This window comes from Sarcophilus harrisii, chromosome 2 (assembly GCF_902635505.1).
Source record: "Sarcophilus harrisii chromosome 2, mSarHar1.11, whole genome shotgun sequence".
Classification (NCBI taxonomy): domain Eukaryota; kingdom Metazoa; phylum Chordata; class Mammalia; order Dasyuromorphia; family Dasyuridae; genus Sarcophilus; species Sarcophilus harrisii.
In genome coordinates this window covers 609,069,003-609,090,745 of record NC_045427.1, presented here as the reverse complement: position 1 = coordinate 609,090,745, position 21,743 = coordinate 609,069,003, and the positions used below count along the sequence as shown (strand labels likewise).

Genomic DNA, 21,743 nt, shown 5'->3' with positions numbered 1-21,743 from the left:
GCTGAGAGTCAAGCAGATCTTAGCTCAAACCTGGCCTCAGAAATTTTCTAGAGCAGGTCACTTGAGCTCTATCTGCCCCAGTTTCCTCAGCAGTGTGAGGATAATTTTAACACCTACCTTCCCAGGATGTTGTGGATATCAATATTTGTAAAGTGCTTAGTACAGCACCTGGAACATACTATACAAGGGTTTATTGTTTATTATTGCTATTCTTCTTCACTATACCACCCACCTCCCTCACTCTAATTCCAGTAGTTAGCATTTTTGTTGTTCATTTGTCCAATCGTCCAACTCTATAAGACCCCATGGACTGGATTTCCTTTACAAAGATACTGGAATGGTTTGCCATTTTCCTTCCCCAGTGTGTTCCCATTTTAGAGATGAAGAACTGAGACAAATAGAAATTAAATGACTTGCCCAGGATCATACAGCTGGTAAGCATCTGAAGCTGAATTTGAACTCAGGTTTTCCTAACTCCAGGCATAAAGTTCCTGTGGGCAGCACAGTGCTTGACATAGTGTATGTACTTAATAAATGCTTGTTGACTAACTGACTAAAAATAAAGGAAACTTTTTTTTTCCTTTTGAAATGTTGGAAACAGCTGTATGTGAATGATGGGGAAACAGATCAGTTAGAGACAGAACCAATATAACAGATAACCTTCTCTTTGGACCTTCAATACTTTAGTGAAGAGACACTCAGATGGTAGAGAGTTCTCTCAGAGATTAGAAAGCAGAGAAACCTTGGCTATATGCCTTGGGTTCCTTGCTCCAAAGTGTAGATACTAACATTGGAGTCACTGCTGCTGCTCCCAACCCTCCCCACCAATTTCTCCCCACCCACCCAGCTACATATGTTTTTTAGTCTCCATCCATCCCCAAAGTAAGCATCACTCCCTTGACACTTACCCGCAGGCCAAAGTAGAGAAGGAAGAACACGTTGAAAGCCATGTCGATCTGTAATGTGAAATCTTTGTAGAAATTCTGACAGGATTCTATTGGGCTATTAGACAAGGAGAAGAAAATGCAAAAGGTAAGTACAAGGCATTGGGGCTCCACTTCTCTAAAATGGGAATTCAGGGGAAAGGAAAGGGAACAAAACAAGTGTTAGACATTTGGTCTTTCAACCCCTTAGAAAATACAAGCAAGCATTGCCAACGAGTCTGTCCATTCAACCATTCAGTGTTTTTTCTTTTTTTCCCCCATTGTCTGTTTATTGGTTGGTTGTATTTCATTTTAATCATTCAAAGGTTGAGCTAAAAATCTAAAAAGGATCATGCAGATACCTAGGAGGAAGAACAAGCAGGAGAGATAGCTAAAGTCCTTAAGTTTACATTAACCCTTAAAGAACTGACTTCTCTCTTTGGGAGAAATCACACTAATGCTAAGAAGAGTTCCTCACACCCACTAAGGCAGCTTCGACATACATCCCTTTTGGAATTAAAGAGTATTGTGTGTGGGAAGGGGGTGGACTTTTAAGTGATTAGGTGTTTAATTAAAAAGGGCCCCAAAACATTCCAGGAAATGATCAGGAAAAGATTCTCATATCTGTTGTTCTGGATAGTCTGACTAGACTTTTTCATGTGGCTCCCATAGCTTGTGAGAAAAGCCTAGCCCCCGGAGAAAATTAAATCCCAACCACTGGAGTCATGGTGAAATCTGAAGCAGTACTCTAAGGGTTAATTTTCTGGCATGCAGGTTAATTGCCTGGGTGTGTGTCAAGCAGCCAATGCGAACCTCCAGCACACTCTACTTTGGTCAAGAGTTCAAAAAGGGGCACTACTATACAAACTGGTACAAGGCTTCCATTGTCTTTCCATCAAGGATATTAATCAGTGATCAGTGTGGGAAAATGCCAAGGTTTGTGCTGAGTGGGGAGCAGGAAAGCATCATAAGCATCTCAAAGCTGTCGATGGAGATAAAGAATGCTGCAATAGAATCAACCAAAGGTAGTCCTTAGGCCTGGATCATATACAGAAGAGTAAGATGAAATGAGAAAGACTCGGTAGGGGTAGAGAGGAAAGGAGAAGCAGATTATCCATAGGCAGGAAGCAAAGTCAACATCTGGAGCCAGAAAATAGCCAGTTTAAGATCTGTACAGCAGAGGATTTCCCAGGATCCCCACTTGGACAATCACTGAACAAAATACCAGTTAGTATAGTTGTACCTCTGTTAAGGAAAAGGCTAAAAGTTGTTCAACAGGCAGGAATCGATGCAGTACCAATATGAGGAATCCATTTAAAGCCAGGGAAAGTCAATTTGTGGGGCTCCCAGATCATTACACATGCACCTCTGTTTATCCATTCCCATTATATGGTACAAGTTTGACATGCCCCGTTGTCTCTCAGGTCACAGATCAGTAGCAAACCCTCTGCACAGGCATTCAAAGTAACCTAGAGTTGCATTTAAAGAAGGCATGGTGGGGTAGCAGCAGAAAACCAGTGGACTCATTATCTCAAAAGTCCATAAAAGAAATGACAACTACTCAGTTTTACCAAGACAGGAGAATATGAGCAAACCCACCCTAGAATATGAATGGGAGAGTCCTGAACTTCAAAAGAAGACAGGAGTTACAGGAGAAAAATTATAATTTTCCCTAATGTTGGCATTCATTTTCATGCAGCTCTTACAGGAAAAAAAAAACTTTGTTTTTCTATGTTGAAAATAGACAACAAAGAAATACAAGGGATAACTTTTTACAAAAACCACTTGGCTCGAGAGTTCCTAGACATGGCCTTTATGTAGAAGGAAAGTGCAGGATCCTGGCAGTCTAATAACCCGTGGATGAGTAAGTCTCTGGGATATAAGTGTGCTGTGTATTGAAAGGGGGTGGATTTATTAAACCTATTTCATTAAGCAAGTGAAATTATATTTGCTCCAGAAGTAAAAGAACATTGGACTGGGAATCAGAGCATCTTCAGTTCAACCCCCAGTGTTGTTACTTATTGATTGGGTGACACTAGCCAAGTTAACTAACCCTTCTGGTTCCTAGTTTATTAGCTAGAAAATGAAGGGATTGGACTGGGTAGTCTTAGGGGTTTCTTTCAGCTCTAAGTCGAGTTCATAGTAGTGCAGAGGGCAATGGTAGTATGTCCAAAGGATAGTCCCTATCTACCTTGGCTCCTTGAGCTGGGCTGTATAACATATCCAATCAGTTATTACTATGGTCAAATCTAGACCAGGCTAGAATAGAAGGCAATCTGTTTCCTATTTGGATGTCCCTCTTTCCCCATGCTCAGGGAAATATTAGATAAATGCCACAAGAGGGATAATATGGTCCATTCCATACTAAAGCTGATTCTCAGAATAGCTGTAGAACTCAGAGACTCAAGCTCAGTATAAGTTTCATAGCAATTTATCAATACTGAATTTTGGCTCTGTAATCTTCCCCGAATCTTGCTGCTATTGTCAGGACATCAATAGCAGCAGCAGGAGAGATGGGATGATGCTTAGCATACAACCCATCTTAAAAGGGATTTCTTTGAAACTCTTGAGTCCATCGCCTCTGATCTCTCCCTCCAAATACCTTGAAATTGATATCAACAATGACACACTTTTTGTGTGACTTTAAGTAAATCTCTTTACTTCCTATGGACCTCGATTGTTTTGTCAGAAAAAATAAAAGATCATGATTAGATTGTTTACTAAGATCCCCTTTGTTCCCTCATTAATCTGACCCAACACTGTACAAACTCTTAAAAAATTAAACAATGGGGATTGCAATTAATTCCTTAGCTCCTAGATTTTAATGGGGATGATGATGAGGTCAGCCAATAGAAACAAGATTTATAATAAGATTGTGGAATCGAGAGAATTGGGAGAAGCCAAGAATGGTCACTGAAGAGGTAGAAATAGAATCGAATGTACTCTGGTTTTTTCCTATCACCCTCTGTTTTCTACAAAGACCCCAGGGAAAAAAATTTCAGTCTGCTCTTTTTGACTGGAAATAGAACCCTTGAGTAGGAACCTGTAGTGGTAAATTCCTGAGATGACAGTCAATTGCTAGTCATTCCCTTTCAGAGACCCTTAAGAAAGAAGCTTCTGTAGAACATGAGAGTTTTTAGACCTCCTACCCAGGATCATTTCATTACACATCTGAGAAGAGCCCCTGGGGAAACTCCATGATGTTATGGAAAGATATGATATTATTCATTGTAAGACAGGTCGCCAATAGTGGACAGAAGGTATTTTTTTTTCCTTTCCAGAGGAACTTCATCTCAAAGATCAATGAGGACAGCTTGCTATAACACCAAATAAAAGGAACTCCTCGGTAGGGGTTCTTAACTTGATGTCCATGAATTAAAAAAAAAAAAAAAAAAAGTGATAGCTATATTTCAATATGACTGGTTTCCTTTGAAATTCAGTGCATTTTATTTTATGGAGACTAAGAATATTATCATGAGAAAAGAGTGTCCCTAGGCTACAGCAGACTGTCAAAGGGGTCCATGGCTCAAAAGAGATTAAGAACCTCTATATTAGAGCTTTTCACATGTTATCTTTTACCTTTCTTTGTATTCTGAGCACTTAGCATAGTGGCAGTTATATGGAAGGTGCCTAATAAATGTTTATTAACTGACTTTTCACAGGAAGCGTGAGACAGCTGCTTCCTGGGACAGAGAAATAACCAGTCATTTGGGCTCTTCTTCATGAGTTAAGAAACCAAGAAATTCATTGACATGGGTTTAATATATACTTAATTGCTAATGATGAAAATTAACCTATTTCATCTCATTTTTGCCTCAAGCAAGTGACACCTGACTTCACATGGAATCACCTAACTCAACTACTTGTGACTTCTAGGGGGGTTATAAGAGAGTTTGTCTGCACATAGACTTGGATTACCAATTTACAAACAGGATGCATAACAGAGAGGAAGTAGTAAAATACCTAAAACCCAGAGAGGAAACTTTGGGAATGTATTTAAGCCCTTGACTAGATTCTTATGAAATCACCTTAATAAATCTATATGATCACCTGGGGATTTTCTCTCTCTCTCTCTTTCTTTCTCTCTCTCTCTCTCTCTCTCTCTCTCTCTCTCTCTCTCTCTCTCTCTCTCTCTCTCTCTCTCTCTCTCTCTCTCTCTCTCTCTCTCTCTCTCTCTCTCTCTCTCTCCAAAGCAAAATAAGATCTCAATGGAAATCAAAAAAAGAAATCAGTGGAATGCCAATGAAGCAAACCAAGAATCCCAAGATTTAAAATGTGAAAGTTCATTTAGATGGAAATCCACAACACTGATCCAGCAACAGTCTTTCAACTGCACCTCCCCTCTGCCCATTCACAATTTCACATTTATGACGCCTCATCTATTAAAGTCCCTATGCTAAGAAAGTGAATGAATTAAAAGATAGCTATAAAGTACTTACAATGCAAAACATGCTAGGTCAATGAATGAAAGCACTCACTAACTGTATACCAGTCACGGCATTAAGTGCTGGAATATTTTTCTCTTCCACACATGGTGGAAGATTTTATCATACACTTATGATTTCATGTGCATAGGAAATTCCCAGGTAAGGAAGCTCCCTCTCCCAGTGCAGGTCAGCATCTGTTCTAGTCTCAGAGAACTACTCTAGAACTAGGATGGGTCATACAGGCACTCTGAGTCAGAGGTGAAATTTGAACTTGGATTTCCTGGTTCCACAGTACCTTTCTAGCCATTCTGCCAAAATGCCCTCCACAAACAGTAGGCACTGAATAATATTTTTATGAATGGAACTACCATGACCTTTAAGATTCTTTTTTTTTTTTTTTTAACCTTTCTGACTCAGGATTGTCTACTCACTTTTGAGTGGCTGTAATGGGATCAGCTCTTTCTGTCCCCACACCAAAGACAGGTGGTATTGTTTCAGAAGATTTCCATTCATCCCCAAACAGGAATGATTAAGAGGATGTACCTGCCCCTAGATAACCAGCTGCATGCCATTTAACTAATTGCAAAGATCCAGGAGTTGAGCACATATTTTCAGTTTCAGGTGTGAACAAGGGGGGAAAACACACCACTATAATGGGAAGTAATTACTACAATACTGAGTGGGCCTCATCAGTGGCATCTGAATTAACAATTAGAAAGAGAATGCTGGCCAAGCACATTTTTATTTTAAGATTAAAAGAAAAAAAATAATGATGTGTAGGTGAGGAGGGGTTGAAAAGACTCATTTACAAATGAAAAAAGAAAAGATAAGTAGCTTAAAAACATAATAATTTTAAAAATCTGAGGCTCTTCAGTAAATGTGTCCATGTGTATGCCCACATGAGCCTGCATGCACATAGATACCCATATGTATACATATACATACATATATATAGATATACATATTTGTGTGTGTGTGTGTGTGTGTGTGTGTGTGTGTGTGTGTCTTTTACTTGGACTCAGTGCTGGCTCCTCCATTTCCATTATCTCATACCACCTCATTCCCAGTGCAAACCCTCAGAAATCTACTCTTGTAATGTACAATGAACCAGTCTCCCTGCCCCCATCCCTCTTCCCCATGTGAACTTTTGAGATCAAGCATCATCTTTTGCCCTTCTTCATATTCCTGGAGTTTAGCACAGTGCGTGGCACATAGTAGGAGCTTTAATAAGTATTTGGTAAGTGACTGGAACATAGTAGGAGTTTTAATATTTGGTGACTGACTCCAGTTTCTCCCTCTGTAATTCACCCTGTGTAAGGAATGAAATTGATCTTTAATACCACCTTGCATAGACCACTACTCTCTATGGTTCTCAATGGACCAAGTCTAATTCCTCTAATATCCAATGTCCTTTTTCATTAAACCACTATAAAATGATCTATTTCCTATGATCTTTAGCTTGCTCCAATGACAGCAGAAGACTAAGACAATTCATTCATCAGCTGTTTCCTCATTCCTCAATCCTCACTGATTTTCTACTTACCTGAACTCATAACATTTATAGTTTACACACATTGTTTCATATTTAATTATGTGTTACCGTATATTGTCTTTGTTCATTGGTTTCACATATCTGATTTATTTTTTTCAAATGGACTTATATTCTTTTGAATATAGGACAATGGTAGAGCAGAGATCATGTGTTAACAGTCCTTTCTATTTTCCCCCCCTAAAAAATCCTAATATATGGTACCTAATAGGTACTCAATAAATGTTTATTATAATATTATAAAAGATCTATTATTTCCTTTTTTCCCTTTTTCATTCAATGATCCCTTAGAAGAGTAATATAAAAGCATCTATAGAGAAAACCAGAATCACCACATATTGGGCAAAATTCTAGTTAGTGATGAGTTTTGTTGAACTTAATAAATTCAGCAGCAAAGACATAATCCATGGTATGCCCATTTTTGTTCTTCTAGTTTGATAGGATTTATCAGAGCTGTCACTTAGCAGCCATAACCACTGAGAACTCAAAATGTAATCTCTATGTCCCAATGAGCCATCAGAACTTTTTAATATAACTAGTAGTGAAGTTTTCCTAACAAGCCGTTTAACCAAATTATTTACATTGAAAACTATCAAGGTTGAAATATCCCAAAGGATTTCCATGCTTTTTTCCTGTCAGGCTTCAGGTAATACATTTTATATTTTCACTTAATGATGAATGCACAGGTGATTAATACATATTTGTTCAATGAAATAATATTGTGTTGAACATCATTAGCAGCCAAAAATTCTTGCTTAAGTTCTCTCTTATCCTGGAAATTTCCCCAAATCTGCCCATTAAAAACGGGTCAACTCAAAATCAGAAAATGTTTAATAGATAGGACTAGCCCAAAGATCTCCTTATTTCTCTCCCGTGCTTCTGTTACTGCCACCTAGGAGGTTGTACAGTGAATTAGAATTCTAGAACATGGGAAATGCATGGGACCCAGAGCCTATCCAGTTCAAAGAATTCCTATACAATAATTTTCTCTATAATACAACCTACCATGGTCATCTTGACCTCCAATGAAGGGGAATCTACTAACTCCTGAACCAATAGCTAATGGATGAGGAATTAAATATAAATATTATTGGATAAACCTTACTTTTAAGATTATCTTTTCTTTCCTTATTAAAGTCTACATTTCACTCTATAATACTTCCACAAGAATTCTTCATTTTTTTCTTCTGGGGCCCAAAATATCATTTTATTTAAATTTACATAGTCTATATTAGCCAGGCCAAAAGAAGTATCCATATATAAACATATTTTCCTCCCTGTTCATAGCAATAACTATGAACAAATAACTGATACAAAATGGCTTTGATAGTAATATTCTGTGGGAAAAAAAACACAGTTAGGAATCAGTCTATAGGAGAATAAATTATAAGCCTCGAGGTCTTTCTCTGCCTCTAAGAGATTGTGCCACAGTTTTTGCATATTAAAATGAGCAAAAGAGATGTAGCTAATTAGGATACTAAGAGGATTTATTTTATTTTATTTTAATAACTCTTTATTGATGTTTTGTTTCTTCTATCATAATAGTATCCCTTACATTCCTTTTCCTTTTCCTCCCTGTGATCCATCCCATATGATAATTTTTAAAAGAAAAAAAAAAAAGTTAAGCTGATGTATTTCAAATGTGAAAGACATATTATGCACTCTAAAATAAGAATTATCATCATTATTAGTCGTGCCATATTTTAAATCTGAGATAAGTAGTTAACTAAAAACATTATAGGGCTTAGCAGTTAGGTTTTTTAATTTATTATGGCAGTAGAAATTGTTCATAAGACAATAGCATTGTCGAACATGGGACTAGACTGACAGATGAAAGGAACTGCAAAGACAATGCGGTTCATCTACCTAATTTTTCAAATGAAAAAACTGAGGTTCTGAGATGTTCAAGACTACAAAGGTGCTAAGTGCCAGAGGCAAGATCAAAATCACATCATAAGAACATGATCTAATTCAAATATGCCTTGCTTTCTACTCTATCACTGTCTCTAGTGATACTAAGATGCAAATTCTTTTTTTTTATTTTTTTATTTTTAAAAATTTTTGTTTTGTGAATTGTTGATAAAATAGGATAGATATACAGTTCTCTGAGGTGTTCTTATTAGACCACCACGTTCCTTCCCTTCTCCTTCCCTAGGCTACCAAGATTAAGGTAAACTTTATATTAGGCTACTGATTTCCCATAATTCCTCCCTGACCTTGTCAGAAGCTAGAGGGTACAGGAAGGATCTTTTGACTGAGGAGTTGGGAGTCCTATGTTTAGGGGCAAGTCGTTGGTGCAAGTAGAGCACCAGGATCTCTGTCATTAGACAATGGCTGTTATACTAGCAACTCACTTAACCCTTTTTGCCTCAGTTTCCTCATCTATAAGATGAGCTGGAGAAGGAAATGAAAAACACTCCAGTGTCTTTGCCAAAACAAACAAACAAAAACCCAAATGGGGACATGGAATGACCAAAAGCTCTACATTTAAGTCTTACTTCTGACGTTTACTAATTCTGGGATTTGGGACACATCCCTTAATTTCTCTGAGTTTCAACTAGGCACCTCTAAAATGGGGCTGGCTATCACATAATATCTGTGTCTTTTACCTCTGATTCAGAGGAAGTAACTAAGTAACAAGGTAACCAGAACAAACAGCTGATTTCAAATTAACATACTCTGTGGAGTTCTGTAATCTTGTTAATTCTTTGTGCAACATAAAAGTAACTTTTATTGATCAAATGATCACTCATTTTTCTACATGTAAGTATTTCTCAATGTTTCTACTGGGTAAAGTATGGATTGTGTGGCCTTGCAGAAGTCATCTGACATCTGTGCCTCACACAACTCTCAAAGAATCTTAGTTGCAGGCTAAGTGCTTATCTGTGTTGGTAGAAATAGTTCCTTATTTGAGAGTTTACTGTACTTGATGAAATCAGAAGTTAGGTCCAAACATAGACAGCCCTGAGTTCAAATTCTACCTCAGATACTTATCAGCTGTGTGGCTTAAGGAAAGTTATTTAATCTCTTTACATCTGGTTTCATCATTTGTAAAATGGGATTTATACTAGCACGTATAGAGAAAGGCTTAGAGAGAGAATCACATGAGATAATATTTGGAAAGTGCCATAAACCTTTAAGATGGAGAAGCACTGGTGAATGTTTAACAACTGGATTTGTAGGAGGGAGGAGGGAATGTACCCATGCATACATTTAAAAGTATAATTTGTGTTACTTATATTTTCCTCATCACTTTCTCAAGTCTAGATGATCTACAAAACAAGAAATCAAGTCCTAATTTGTGTTTTGTCCATTTCTGAGGTGTGAATGATCACACTGAAACTTTCACATTCAGTTGGCTCTTGTCATATACCTGTTCAAGGCTGTAAGGATAATGTGGATAATTTAAAGTTTTTAATGTGTTTTATGGTTTTAAAATGTAAGTCTCAAATCATCTGTAGACATTATAGATATACACATTTTACAGACGAGGAAACTGAGACATAAGTAGGTTGAATGTTTTGCTGAGAGTCACATAGAAAATAAATATCAAATAAGGTTTACATCTCCCTTCCTGACTTGAAATTCATTGTTCTCTCCACAACTCCATCTGATTATCTTGAGTACCGGATCTAAATCAATGAATTCTGCTGTTCTTTTAGTTTTATGAAATAGCAGGATCTCTTGCCCACAATTTGTTAATATTATCTCAGTTATATCGATTATGCCCTAAGATATCATTTTGCTTGTATTTGTCATTTTATGTTTTTAATTTTTGCTACAATATGGATATTCTTGCCTTGTTTTAGGTGATTCATTTTCATTTTTAAATAGTCCTTCTGGGCTATGCAAAAGATCTCTAATGGGAATATAAAAACGCCTTTGATGGTGGCACAAATCGATACATCCTAAATTTCAGTCATTTGGTTAAATGGGTTAGTTGGGAAGGCCTCACTTAAGGGCTTGACATCATTAAGTCTATTAATCATTCCAAAAGAAAAGGCTTTTAATTAAGTTGCTGTTCAATAAGCTAGATATGGTCCAATAGCTATGAACATCTGCCTTATTAGTGCTGGGTGTCTAAGCAGTGCTTTGGAATGGAACAGAAATTAAGGAGGATTCCTGGCTAAATAGGGTGTTTGTTTGTATAAAAGACTAGCTTTGGAGCCATGAAGATCTTGGTTTAAATCCTCTCTCTGAAACATATCAAAGGTATGACTAAGAGCGAGTCACTTGAAAACATAATTCTCTAAGATTGTAAATTATCAAAGAGGTGTCAATGGGCTTTTGTGAGTAGAATTATCACTTTGGGAATCCCATCAGTGAGACCAGAGTTTCAGATTATGCCTTTCTCCTTGCATCCCCGCCCCAAACCCCAGTACTTATCTAAAGTCAGATAAAAATACTGAGATCTTAGAAATATGAGAGATCAATAAGTAATACTTAGAGGATTAAAAAAAATTATCTTTGTGGGAGCATAGAATAACTATGAAGCTTTAGGCTCCTACTGGGGAAGTTATCCCCTACCCAAATACTTTCTTCTCGGATATATAGAAAGAGCTAAACAAGCTGACTCTTGTCTATGAAGTGAGGACATGTCTAGAGGTATATTGGCTAATCAATGTTGGTCAAACATAAATGGTAGGAGTAACTCAATACTATGCAGTTTTCCACATGTTCCCAGCTACTAGAGGCTCGCTGCATCTAAAAATTACCTTGTATTTTATTCTTTACATAGTATTTTATATACTAAGCTCCTTTAGGGCTGCAACTCTCTTATTTTGTCTTTGTAAGCCCAGAGTTTAGTACAATGCCTGACACATAGTAGGTAATCAATGTTTAATAAAATTTATTCACTAGGATGTCCCCATTTGAAATCACCCTTTCATGAAGATTACCCTTCATCATATCATATTAAACATTCCCTTGTTGGTGTTATAGTTTCCCAGATAATTAATGAATATATGGAGGATCTTCTGGTCAATATTTAGCAACTGGATCTTGGTGGGAAAATGTCAACATGGATATTAAGATTAATCTGCACTAATAACATTGTCTCTACCACTTTTAAAAGTCTAGAAAATTAACAAGATTATAAATCAAGTCCTGGTTGTTATTACTTACTTATGTCTGAGGTGTGAATGCTATTTAACAATGGTTGTCTAATAGTAGGCAATGGCTACAGCACACCACTGAATCCAAATTTTCTATGTCCAAGCCTGGATATTCTCTCTGACAGGAATGATTTCGTTTCCTACCTCTGACTCCCTCGAAATCATTTGTCTGTTTCTTTTAAGACTCAGTAGAGATGTACTTTCCTCCAAAAGACTTCTTTGTCCTACATGCTGATAAGGCCATACTCAGCTTCAACTCTAGAAAATTTCATTGATTCTACCTTAATACTCAAAGCAATGTAGTAGAGTAGATAAAATGCTGGATTTGGAGACCAGAAGAACTGAGTTCAAATCATTACTAGTTATTTGACTCTGGATGGATCATTTAATGCTTAACATAAACATCTATCAGCTCTATATTTTTTCAATATATATATATGTTATTTCCCCTGTTCATGTAAGCTTCTTAAAGGCAAGAATTATTCATTACTAATTTTCTTTGTACTCCCAGTGTTCAGCACTATGAGGCATTTAGTAAGCATTTAATAAATGTTTGTTGCGGGCAGCTAGGTAGTGCAATGGGTAGAGCACCAGACCTGAATTCAGGAGGACCTGATCTCAAATCTGGCCTCAGATACTTAAGACATCCTAGCTATATGACCCTGGGCAAGTCACATAACCCCAATTGCCTCAGCCAAATAAATATTGTTGATTATTCAATATGTAAAGTATGAGTCAATAATCTAGTAAGTAATTATAACCTACTTTTCCTCTCTTTAAAAAAAAATCTTTGTTATAAAGGAAAGTTCTGTGGAAAAAAGAGAGAAAAAAATACAAGGATATATTTAGGTAATATAAAAGCAAAAGATATGAATAAAATGTATGTAAAAACAAAAAACCCAAAGAATATAAAATCCAACTGGGCAAAAATAAATGCAGTTATTTTTGTAATCTCTATTTTCTTGATATGACTTACTTTCCCATCAAAAAGTAGAAATTCAGAACAAATGCCATTCCACATATGGAAGAGGAGGGGCAGTATTGTATAGAGGATAGTGTTGGATCAGACCCAAGAAAATCTGGGTTGAAGTTCTAACATTTATTATCTGTGTGGCCCTGAGGGAATCATTTTAACTTCGTATGTTCCCGGATTAACTCATGAGGCCAAAATGTGTTACGATTTGTGGATGGACTTTCCAAATAATAAATTCTTCATAGTAAAATTGATCAATAAATGTTTATTACTATGTTACTATTACTAACACCTATTATGTGCCAGGCACTGTGCTAAGCACTGCAGGTACAAAAATTGATACTCCATGCCCTCAAATATGTAATAAACTATTGTGAGGAAAAAGAAGATCTTAAGTTTGCATGGTATTTTACTGACATTTAGTTTGGAATCCATGGACAAAACTATTCTCTTTCAATGATATTTAATTACAGAGGATAAAATGACTATGGCTACGAGAGAGTTATGTTAAGTAAATGCTAAATAATTAATTGATATTCCCTGAGCAGGTACACTATGAGACAGTGGTAGATTTTATTCTGATGCAAGAGTTCTTAGGTTTTTGGATGTCATAGACTATGCTGGTAGTCTGGGGAATCCACTGGAGTCCTCAGAATGATATCCTTAATTAATTGAAGACAATGTTTTTTTTTCAGTTCAAAGTTAGTAGTAACAAAGTCATAAACGTTTTTCTCCTCCATGTTTATGGACGCCTTGAAATCTATCCACAAGCCTTTGACCTATGTAAATATTGGAGAATGTCCATTTTTCTGACATGGGTTCAAAGAAATCCAGCAATAGAGAAGGAGGGATGAATTAGATGATCTTTTAAGGTCACTTCTAGTTCCCAGGTTTAAGATTGTCTATTAACAGCTAGACTCTTGCATGGCATTTAAGAAAGCCTACACAGGAGAACTGCTTTATTATTATAATAATAACATGCAGTTATCAAGAAATCACAAGTTTCTTCTGCTTCAAAAACTTTTCAGGGTGGGTTACTTCACCATCAGTGTTTACATTAAACAGTTTCATGGAACAAACCAATATCGTGTCATAGCATGGAAAGTCCCACAAAACATTTAAATTTTTTTTTACAAAGTATCTTGAAGATTCCTTGCCAACTTACATCTATTTTCCCATCCTACTTTCACAAATTCTAACTAAGGCTTCTCCAGTTTGGGATACCAAGAGGTCAAACCAGAGTATACTATATAGAGTATACAGAGTATTCTATACTCTGTAAAACAATAATGCATTGGTTTCCATTTGTAAGCCCAAGTATTTGCTTTGGGAGTTTTCCTTTGGATTTCCAGCTACCATCAATTCACACATTTTCCAGGATTCCTGAAGCTTCAGTATTCCTAGAGGTTAAAGATGACAAGGGTTCCTTTACCTGTACCCTTTTCTCCTGCTTGATTTGAAAGGACAGTTTCTTAGCTGTTTTAAGAAATATTACAAAGAAATGCGAAGTGAGGTACAATTTTATGAAATACTACAGAGGAATATAAAGTGAGCTGCAGAATGGGATGTAAGTAAATTACAATATCAGAGGAAAAATGAGCAGTTTAACAAATTATAAACCTGTTGGTATCTGTATATAGATTGTAAGCTCCTTGAGGATAGGGACTGTCATTGGCCTGTTTTGTGTATTTCCCAGCACTTAGCACAGGGATTAATTAGCACATGGTAGGAGCCTAATAAATGTTTATTGATTGATTAATTGATCTAAAAATACTCTGATCTTCAACATCAACTCTAGGACAATCATTCTCCCCAACTCCAAGTGTGATGTAATGGATAGTTAAAATTAGACTTGGAGACAGAAAGATTTAGATTCAAATTATGACAAGGTTCCTAGTCACCATCTGATCTTGGGTGAGTCTCTTAAATTCTCCAAGTCTCAGTTTCTTTATTTGTAAAACAAAGGGGTTGTACTTGATGACTTTAAGTGCCCTTACAAGTATACATCTCCAACTCTAAACTGGGAAGAAGCAGCATTTTGTATTGGAATGTAGGAAGAAGAACTCTGGGTTTGGAGTTCAAGAAAATCAACTTTAATTTCAGCCCATTTGATCTTGGGAAAGCCAGGTAAACTCTCAGGACTCTGATTCCTTTTGTAAAATGAGGAGTTTGAACCAGACTATACTTAAAACCCCTTCTTTCTTTAGATTGGTGATCCCATGAATTCTTTCCTTCTCATCCTTAACCTTAAAATTATCAAGTCCATCTCACCATCCCTTTTCCATGAGTTTAACTGAGTTTTTATATCCTACATAATTTGCTTCTTGGACCCCAAACTGGGTTAGAGAGTCTTGTGACAATCTTATTCTTTCTACTTACAAACAGCCCCTGCCATATCCTTGCTTACTTGAATCCTGTCTCTGGTACTTTCTAGCAATGTGAATTCTGAGCTACAGTTTCCTAATTTGTGATGGACAAGAATACCGGTAGGAAAGATCTTTGCTGCAGAACTACCTGTCTGTGAGTTTTGATTCCATATAGGACTGCCTTCACTGTCTGTTATGGCAGCTACTGGCTCTTTCCTCACTCGTTGGCTACAAGGAGAAGATCCCTACAGTCTTATCTTTCATACTGGGTATACCCATAATGCTCTAATTGTCTGTTCTGTCTATGCCATAGGAATTGGATCCATGCCAGGTATCTCTGAGACCTCTACATCCTAATTCATAGCTACTCTTTCTCAATATACATTAGTTCTAGAACCTTGAAACTTATCTGTCTCTCGTTTACTACTATGAGCTAATATGAATTCTTTGGCTGAGGGTCAAAAGAAGTGGGATAATCCCTCTCCCCATTTTCTACTCCAAGATACTGAATGAGAAAGGACAGCCCCTCCTGGATCCTTCCTAAGGCTATTTCACTGAATTACAGTCTTTCGGAATTGTAAGGGATTTTAGCAGTTATCAAGTCCAATGTGTTTCTGGAAAAAAAAATGTTATCACCTCTATAACATTCTAGAGAAGTGGTCATCTAACTTTACTTTCTCCTTCCTATCCATCGACCCCCCCATCCATATTTACACATATGACTGAGAAGGATCATTTCACCACAATCCCTGATTGTAAAAATAAATTTAGTTTGCTGTCAAGTACTTAATAGAGAAATCAGTCCCATTGATAATCCAGGAGAGTGGTTTATCCATCCAGACATAGCTATAGGTACATGCACACTCTCATTAAATGAGATAGCATCTCCTGAACATTATCTTCCCACAGTGTCTCATTGCTCAAGCTAAGGGCCATTAAGCTCATATATAAGGATAAGGGTTTTGCCCTGACTTTGCTAGAAGACCAGAAGCAGTGAGCCTAGATCTTTAATAAGACTAATCGTTGACTCCTTCACATATATTTAAATATACAGTTTGTCCCCAAAGTTTTCTTTCAGTTTTAGCTTTAACTTAACTTAAATAAGGGACCATACCTCTCTTCTGTTGTTAGATATTTTGCAAACTCAAGTTCAGCATAATTATTTGACTTTGAAATTTGGTGTGTTCTCTTGTAGCTGCTTCCTCTGTTATCTATAGCCCTTCTATCTAGCTCTACTACTTAGGAGAACAAGAGAACCTTCCTTTCTCTTTTCCTGTCTCGCTAAGTCCATGACTCTTCTGGTTCCCTAGATACCCAGGAGTAGAAAACATGGAATTTCAGTGTCTAAAGGAGGAGAAGAAATGAGGAAATATCTCAAAAGCAAAGTAGCTCATAGTTCACATCTATATAGTGCATTAAAGTTTACCAAGTACACTTCATACAACTCCCTGAGGTTAATAATGTAATTATCATCACTCCAATTTTACAGATCAGATAACTAAAATTCAGAGATGTCTAGGAAGTAAATATAAATAGAAGAACTGAAATTCAAGTCTCTTGACTCCAAGATCTAAGTTCAATCCTTTTTAGACTATCCTTATCCTCGGCCCTCTGGACTCTCAGACAAAAATGTCTGTTGAATTTGGGAAGCTGAAGAAGAACACATGAAAGATCCACAAAGGAGTTGAGAGCTCTAACTTTCAATGAAAATCCATCAAATACTGTCTATCTAAGGCCTGGCAGCAGGACTTTATGTGATCTCTTTCCCAGTAGAAACACACACACACACAAAATATAAAATGGAAAAAATCATTGGCTCCAAACACAAAGAATGAATAGATTTCTTGGAATACAAAGCTTCCTGCATCCTCTTGGGATGTCTTTAAGAGAAATGAAACTCCCAAGGATGATATTGAAGTCCATCTTCTAAGCTCCCAGAAAATTTAGACCTTTCTCTGTGCCTTACAGTGAGTCTCTCCAAAGACTAGAAACAATGAGAATTGCTGAGAAACAAATTTTATATATATATATATATATATATATATATATATATATATATATATATATGAAAGACCAAGCCCAATGAGGCAGGAAGGAGACTAGAGACCTGAGGTGCTTTAGCAATAAAGCTATAGGAGCTCCAGAGCAGTGGTTAGAAGGAATTTTGCCCAGGGCCATTTCTGGCAACTATAAATATTGTAAACCCCAAGAGCTACCTTAGTTCTTGATGTTGCCCTGTGGATTACCTAGTCATTATCACTCACTGTTCAGAACAGAGACTATACATCTCCTTCTTGTTAGATATTCCCCAGACTCCAATTTACCAAAAACAAAACAAAACAAAAAACATATGACCTTGAAATCTGTTCTGTTCTTTTGTTTTTGCTTCCTCATGGTCCAAACCAGCAACCCTGAGCTTATTTCCCCAGTCCAATTGGCTTGTTGGTTAAGAATCAATAATTACTTTAAAGTTTTCTTCTAGAAGGCATTCTAGCACCACGAGAGTGTGGAGGACATGTGACAAAGATGCCACGCATCTCAGTCTCCCTCCTCCAGATCCATCCCATCACCCTAGAAACACTACAAATATATCCTCCACCCACACAACGGTAAAACACTCTGTATCTACCAGTCACCTCCATGTCTAAACAGGAAGCATCAACACAAAATCCCCCTGGGAAACTTTCGAGTGAGCTTTCCAACTGAGCACCAACTCCCTGAGTCTGGCACTGCTCCACAGGGCCCTGCTATAGTTGTTGCAATTAACTGCTGCTTGACGCAAAAGAATAGGAAATGCTGTCACTGAACATGAATATTCACCACCAGGACACTGGTGTTTGTTGTTAAAAGTTGCACATGAATTTCTATGGAATATTAAGAGATAATTATGATGTCTTTGTTTTTTACATTTAAAAAAAAAAATATATATATATATATATAATAACAGTGAAAAGTCTTAGTATGTTGTTTTGTATTTTTTTTTACACCAGAAAATGGAAACAATTATACTTTCATTGTTCAAGGGGGAAGAAAAGCTGCATCTTGGGTTTGTCTTTGACCAAAATCTTAGATGCAAATTTTTGTTGTTGTTGTTGTTCTTTTTGTTTTTTAAATGTATTCCATTGTAGACATATGAGATCCAATGAGATTCAGGGACAAAATGAAAGTCATACATACATATTAAGTGGAAACAAGGAACAAAATCTCAGAATTGATAGTGTCCCCTGGAGGCAACCTGATGCAAAGGAAAAAGCACTAAAACTTGGTGTCACAAGAACTGAGTTCAAATCCTGATTCTGCCACTTACAACTTGTGTGACTTTGAGCAAGTCATATAAACTCTCAATTCTCAGTTTCTTCATTGTGAAATGAGAATATTAGAAGAGATGAACTTTACAATCCCTTAAAACTCCAGATCAGAGTTCTTAATCTTTATTGTGTTATGAACCTCTTTGACAGTCCTGTAAAGCCCATGGACTCCTCAAAATAATGTTCTCACTATCTTTACATGTATTTGTAGAAACAAAATGCTATTTAAAAACAATATTTTAAAGGCAAAAAACATAGGTTGACAAAGGAAACTGAATATGTTGAAATATAGTTAACAATTTTTTTTAACTTCATGGACCCTCAAGTTGAAAACTGCTTTAGATACACACTCCTATGATCTCAGTTACTTCTAGAGCATACATAACAAGTGATCACCCTCTGTCTAAAGACCCCTCCATAAGGCTGATCTCATTTTACTCCACATTATTCCACTTTACTTCTGGATAGCTCTAATAGCTAAAAGGTCCTTCTTTATATCAAGTCAAAAGCTGTCTCTCTCTCTTCAAATTCCACCCATTACTCCAAGCTTTTTGTTCTCTCTGAAGTCAAGCAGAAGTCTAATTATAGTCTGCATAGTCTGCAAATATTGAATATGAAAACTAAAATATTATTCTATCAATTCCCAAGTCTTCTCTTCTCCAAGGTTAACATTTCCAGTTTCTTCATTTTGTCCTTAGGTAGCCAGTCCTCAGGACTCATGAACAGTTCAATATCATCTTCAAAGAAGTGCTCCAGGAGTCTGTGTTTGATGAGGAACTGTTTACCATTTAAATCAATGAGTTGGGTAGCAGTATAGATGACCATACTCATTAAATTTGCAGAGGATATAATCACATACAGGATAGTTGGTATACTGAATGATAACCAATATCTAAAAGGTCTTGAACAGTGAAAATATTTCATTGAATCTAATAAGATGAAATTTAATAAGAATAAGTGCAAAACTGTAAATCCAAGAATCCTACAAATAGAGATGGAAGGAACCATTTGGTTCAACTTCTTACTCCATTTTACATATAAGGAATTTGAAGTCCAGAGGCAAACATCACAAAGATAGTAAATGACAGCTGGAATTTGAATCCAACTTCTCAAAAGGAAAAAAAAAATTAAATTTCACAAGTACAAAGTATAGGAGACATGCAGTTCCTTTGGAAAAAACTTGGGAGGGAGGAAAAGACTGAAAACATTATGATTTTTAAGATGTGATCTGATAGTTTAAAAAAAATAAAAGTTAAGAAATTAATGCAAACTTGACTGTATTAAGAAGGACGTGACCTCCAAGAATAAGATGGTCTAGTTTTGCATGGTTCAACCTTAATCAGAACACATCTGTAATATCAATCCTTGAGGCAATCAGGAAGAATGGGTGTCCATAAGTCCTAGTCATATATGAAACAAAGTGAAGGAATGAGGGAATGTTTAGCCTCAAGATTCAAGGTGGGTACAAAAGCTATTAGAATGATTATAGCATAGAAGAATGGGTTGATTTGTTTCAGTTGGTCCCACTGGGTAGAACCAAAAACAATTGTAAAGGAAAGGGGGGAATCATGAAGAGGAAATTATATAGGCTTAGTGTCAGGGAAAAACCCCAAACTGTCTGCAAGTGGGAGGGGTTGTCTCAGGAGATAGGAGTTCCCATTCATTAGAGATTTTCAGAAAGAGGCTATGTGACTACTCTTTGGAACTATTGTAGTAAGGGTACTTTTTAGGGTATGGGTTGGGACAAGATGGTCACTGTTCTAACATCTCAGATTCTATTACTCTGTGGCTTCTATGGAATGCTCTCTGATCCTCTTCTGACCCTGTTCATGTTTTATCCAGTTTATTTGTCTGTCATTCCTAAAATGTGGTGTCCAGAATTGAACAAAGTTCTTTCAGTTTTGTATCCATAGAATCATTTTTCTTCTTCCTTCTGGATGCTGTATACTTTGTAATGAAGCTTTGAATGACCTTCCAAAGGAAGGACTTAAGAGCTCATATGAGACAGCTGCATGGCTTCCAAAGGACCTGAAAGCATTTTCACTTCTTTTATATGGCAATAGCCTTCTTGCCTCCTCTCAGCATAGTGAATTTCTGGCACAGTCTCAAGAGATTTCTCTAGACTAGTCTTCTCCTACTACTATGCTTGTGTTTCCATGGTGGACTTCAGACAGAGATGGAAGTTGGCTGGGATTGATTGTTTCTTCATTTGTTTCCTTTGTCATTTTAATCACCTCCATCTGCCTTCTTTGGCATCAGAAAAATTTCCATTTCAGAGAGGTAATGGTTTTTGGTTTCTGGAAAAGAACTTTTTCATGGAAAAACTATGTTTCATGAGATAAGCATATATAAACATATTGAATTCTATAGACTCTCTGGATCTGAGGAATTGTAACTGCAATTTATATGCACATACATGCATTTTTATTTTTTTATAATAGAATTAGTGATAAGGAGTTAGAAGTCCATTAATCTAACCCTTCCATTATATATGAGGAAACTGAGGTTTAGAACAGTTAAGTGACTTGTCCAAGTGATCTATATCAGAAAGAGATTTGAACCCAGGTTCTCAGACTTTTGTGCAGTGTTCTTTCTACTATCCCCTGATGCATTTTTTCCCACTTTAGTTTTGTTACAATAGCATAGACTAGCAGAGTGAGTCTTTTTGGCTAAAGAATTTCTAATATTTCATCTTAAATTCCAACAGTTCTCCCCAGACCCTTATATCCAGTCAGGGAATATAGGGTAAGGAATCATAGATTGAAGCAATTTTTATCCACTCTTGTTTTTCTTACTTCATAAATACTGCATTTCCGAGAGAGAAGGAATCATGTTTTCTTAATGTATGTCCTAGCTACTTCACATAGGAAAGAGGAAAATATACATTTCTTGTTTAAAAACAAATCCTGTTTTCTTTTGGAAAGGACTGCCAAACAGACCTGCAATAGAAAGAAGCTACAATGTTACAATGAGGAGATAGGATCATACCCACTAATAAAAAATGCTAAGTGCAATTCCAATTCATGTTCCCAAAACACTGCGTTGGTTATATGTTAAAGCTACCATTCTTAATTTTTCTATGG

General features: G+C 36.6%; 1 protein-coding gene across 1 annotated transcript in view; it reads right to left on the bottom strand.

Annotated features, from left to right (window-relative positions):
- KCNMA1 (potassium calcium-activated channel subfamily M alpha 1) overlaps positions 1-21,743 on the bottom strand; it is an 887,197-nt gene that overhangs the window by 329,486 nt on the left and 535,968 nt on the right. Inside the window, 1 exon segment of the mRNA XM_031949466.1 lies at positions 909-1,002. Within this exon segment, the coding sequence (XP_031805326.1) occupies positions 909-1,002 (94 nt within the window).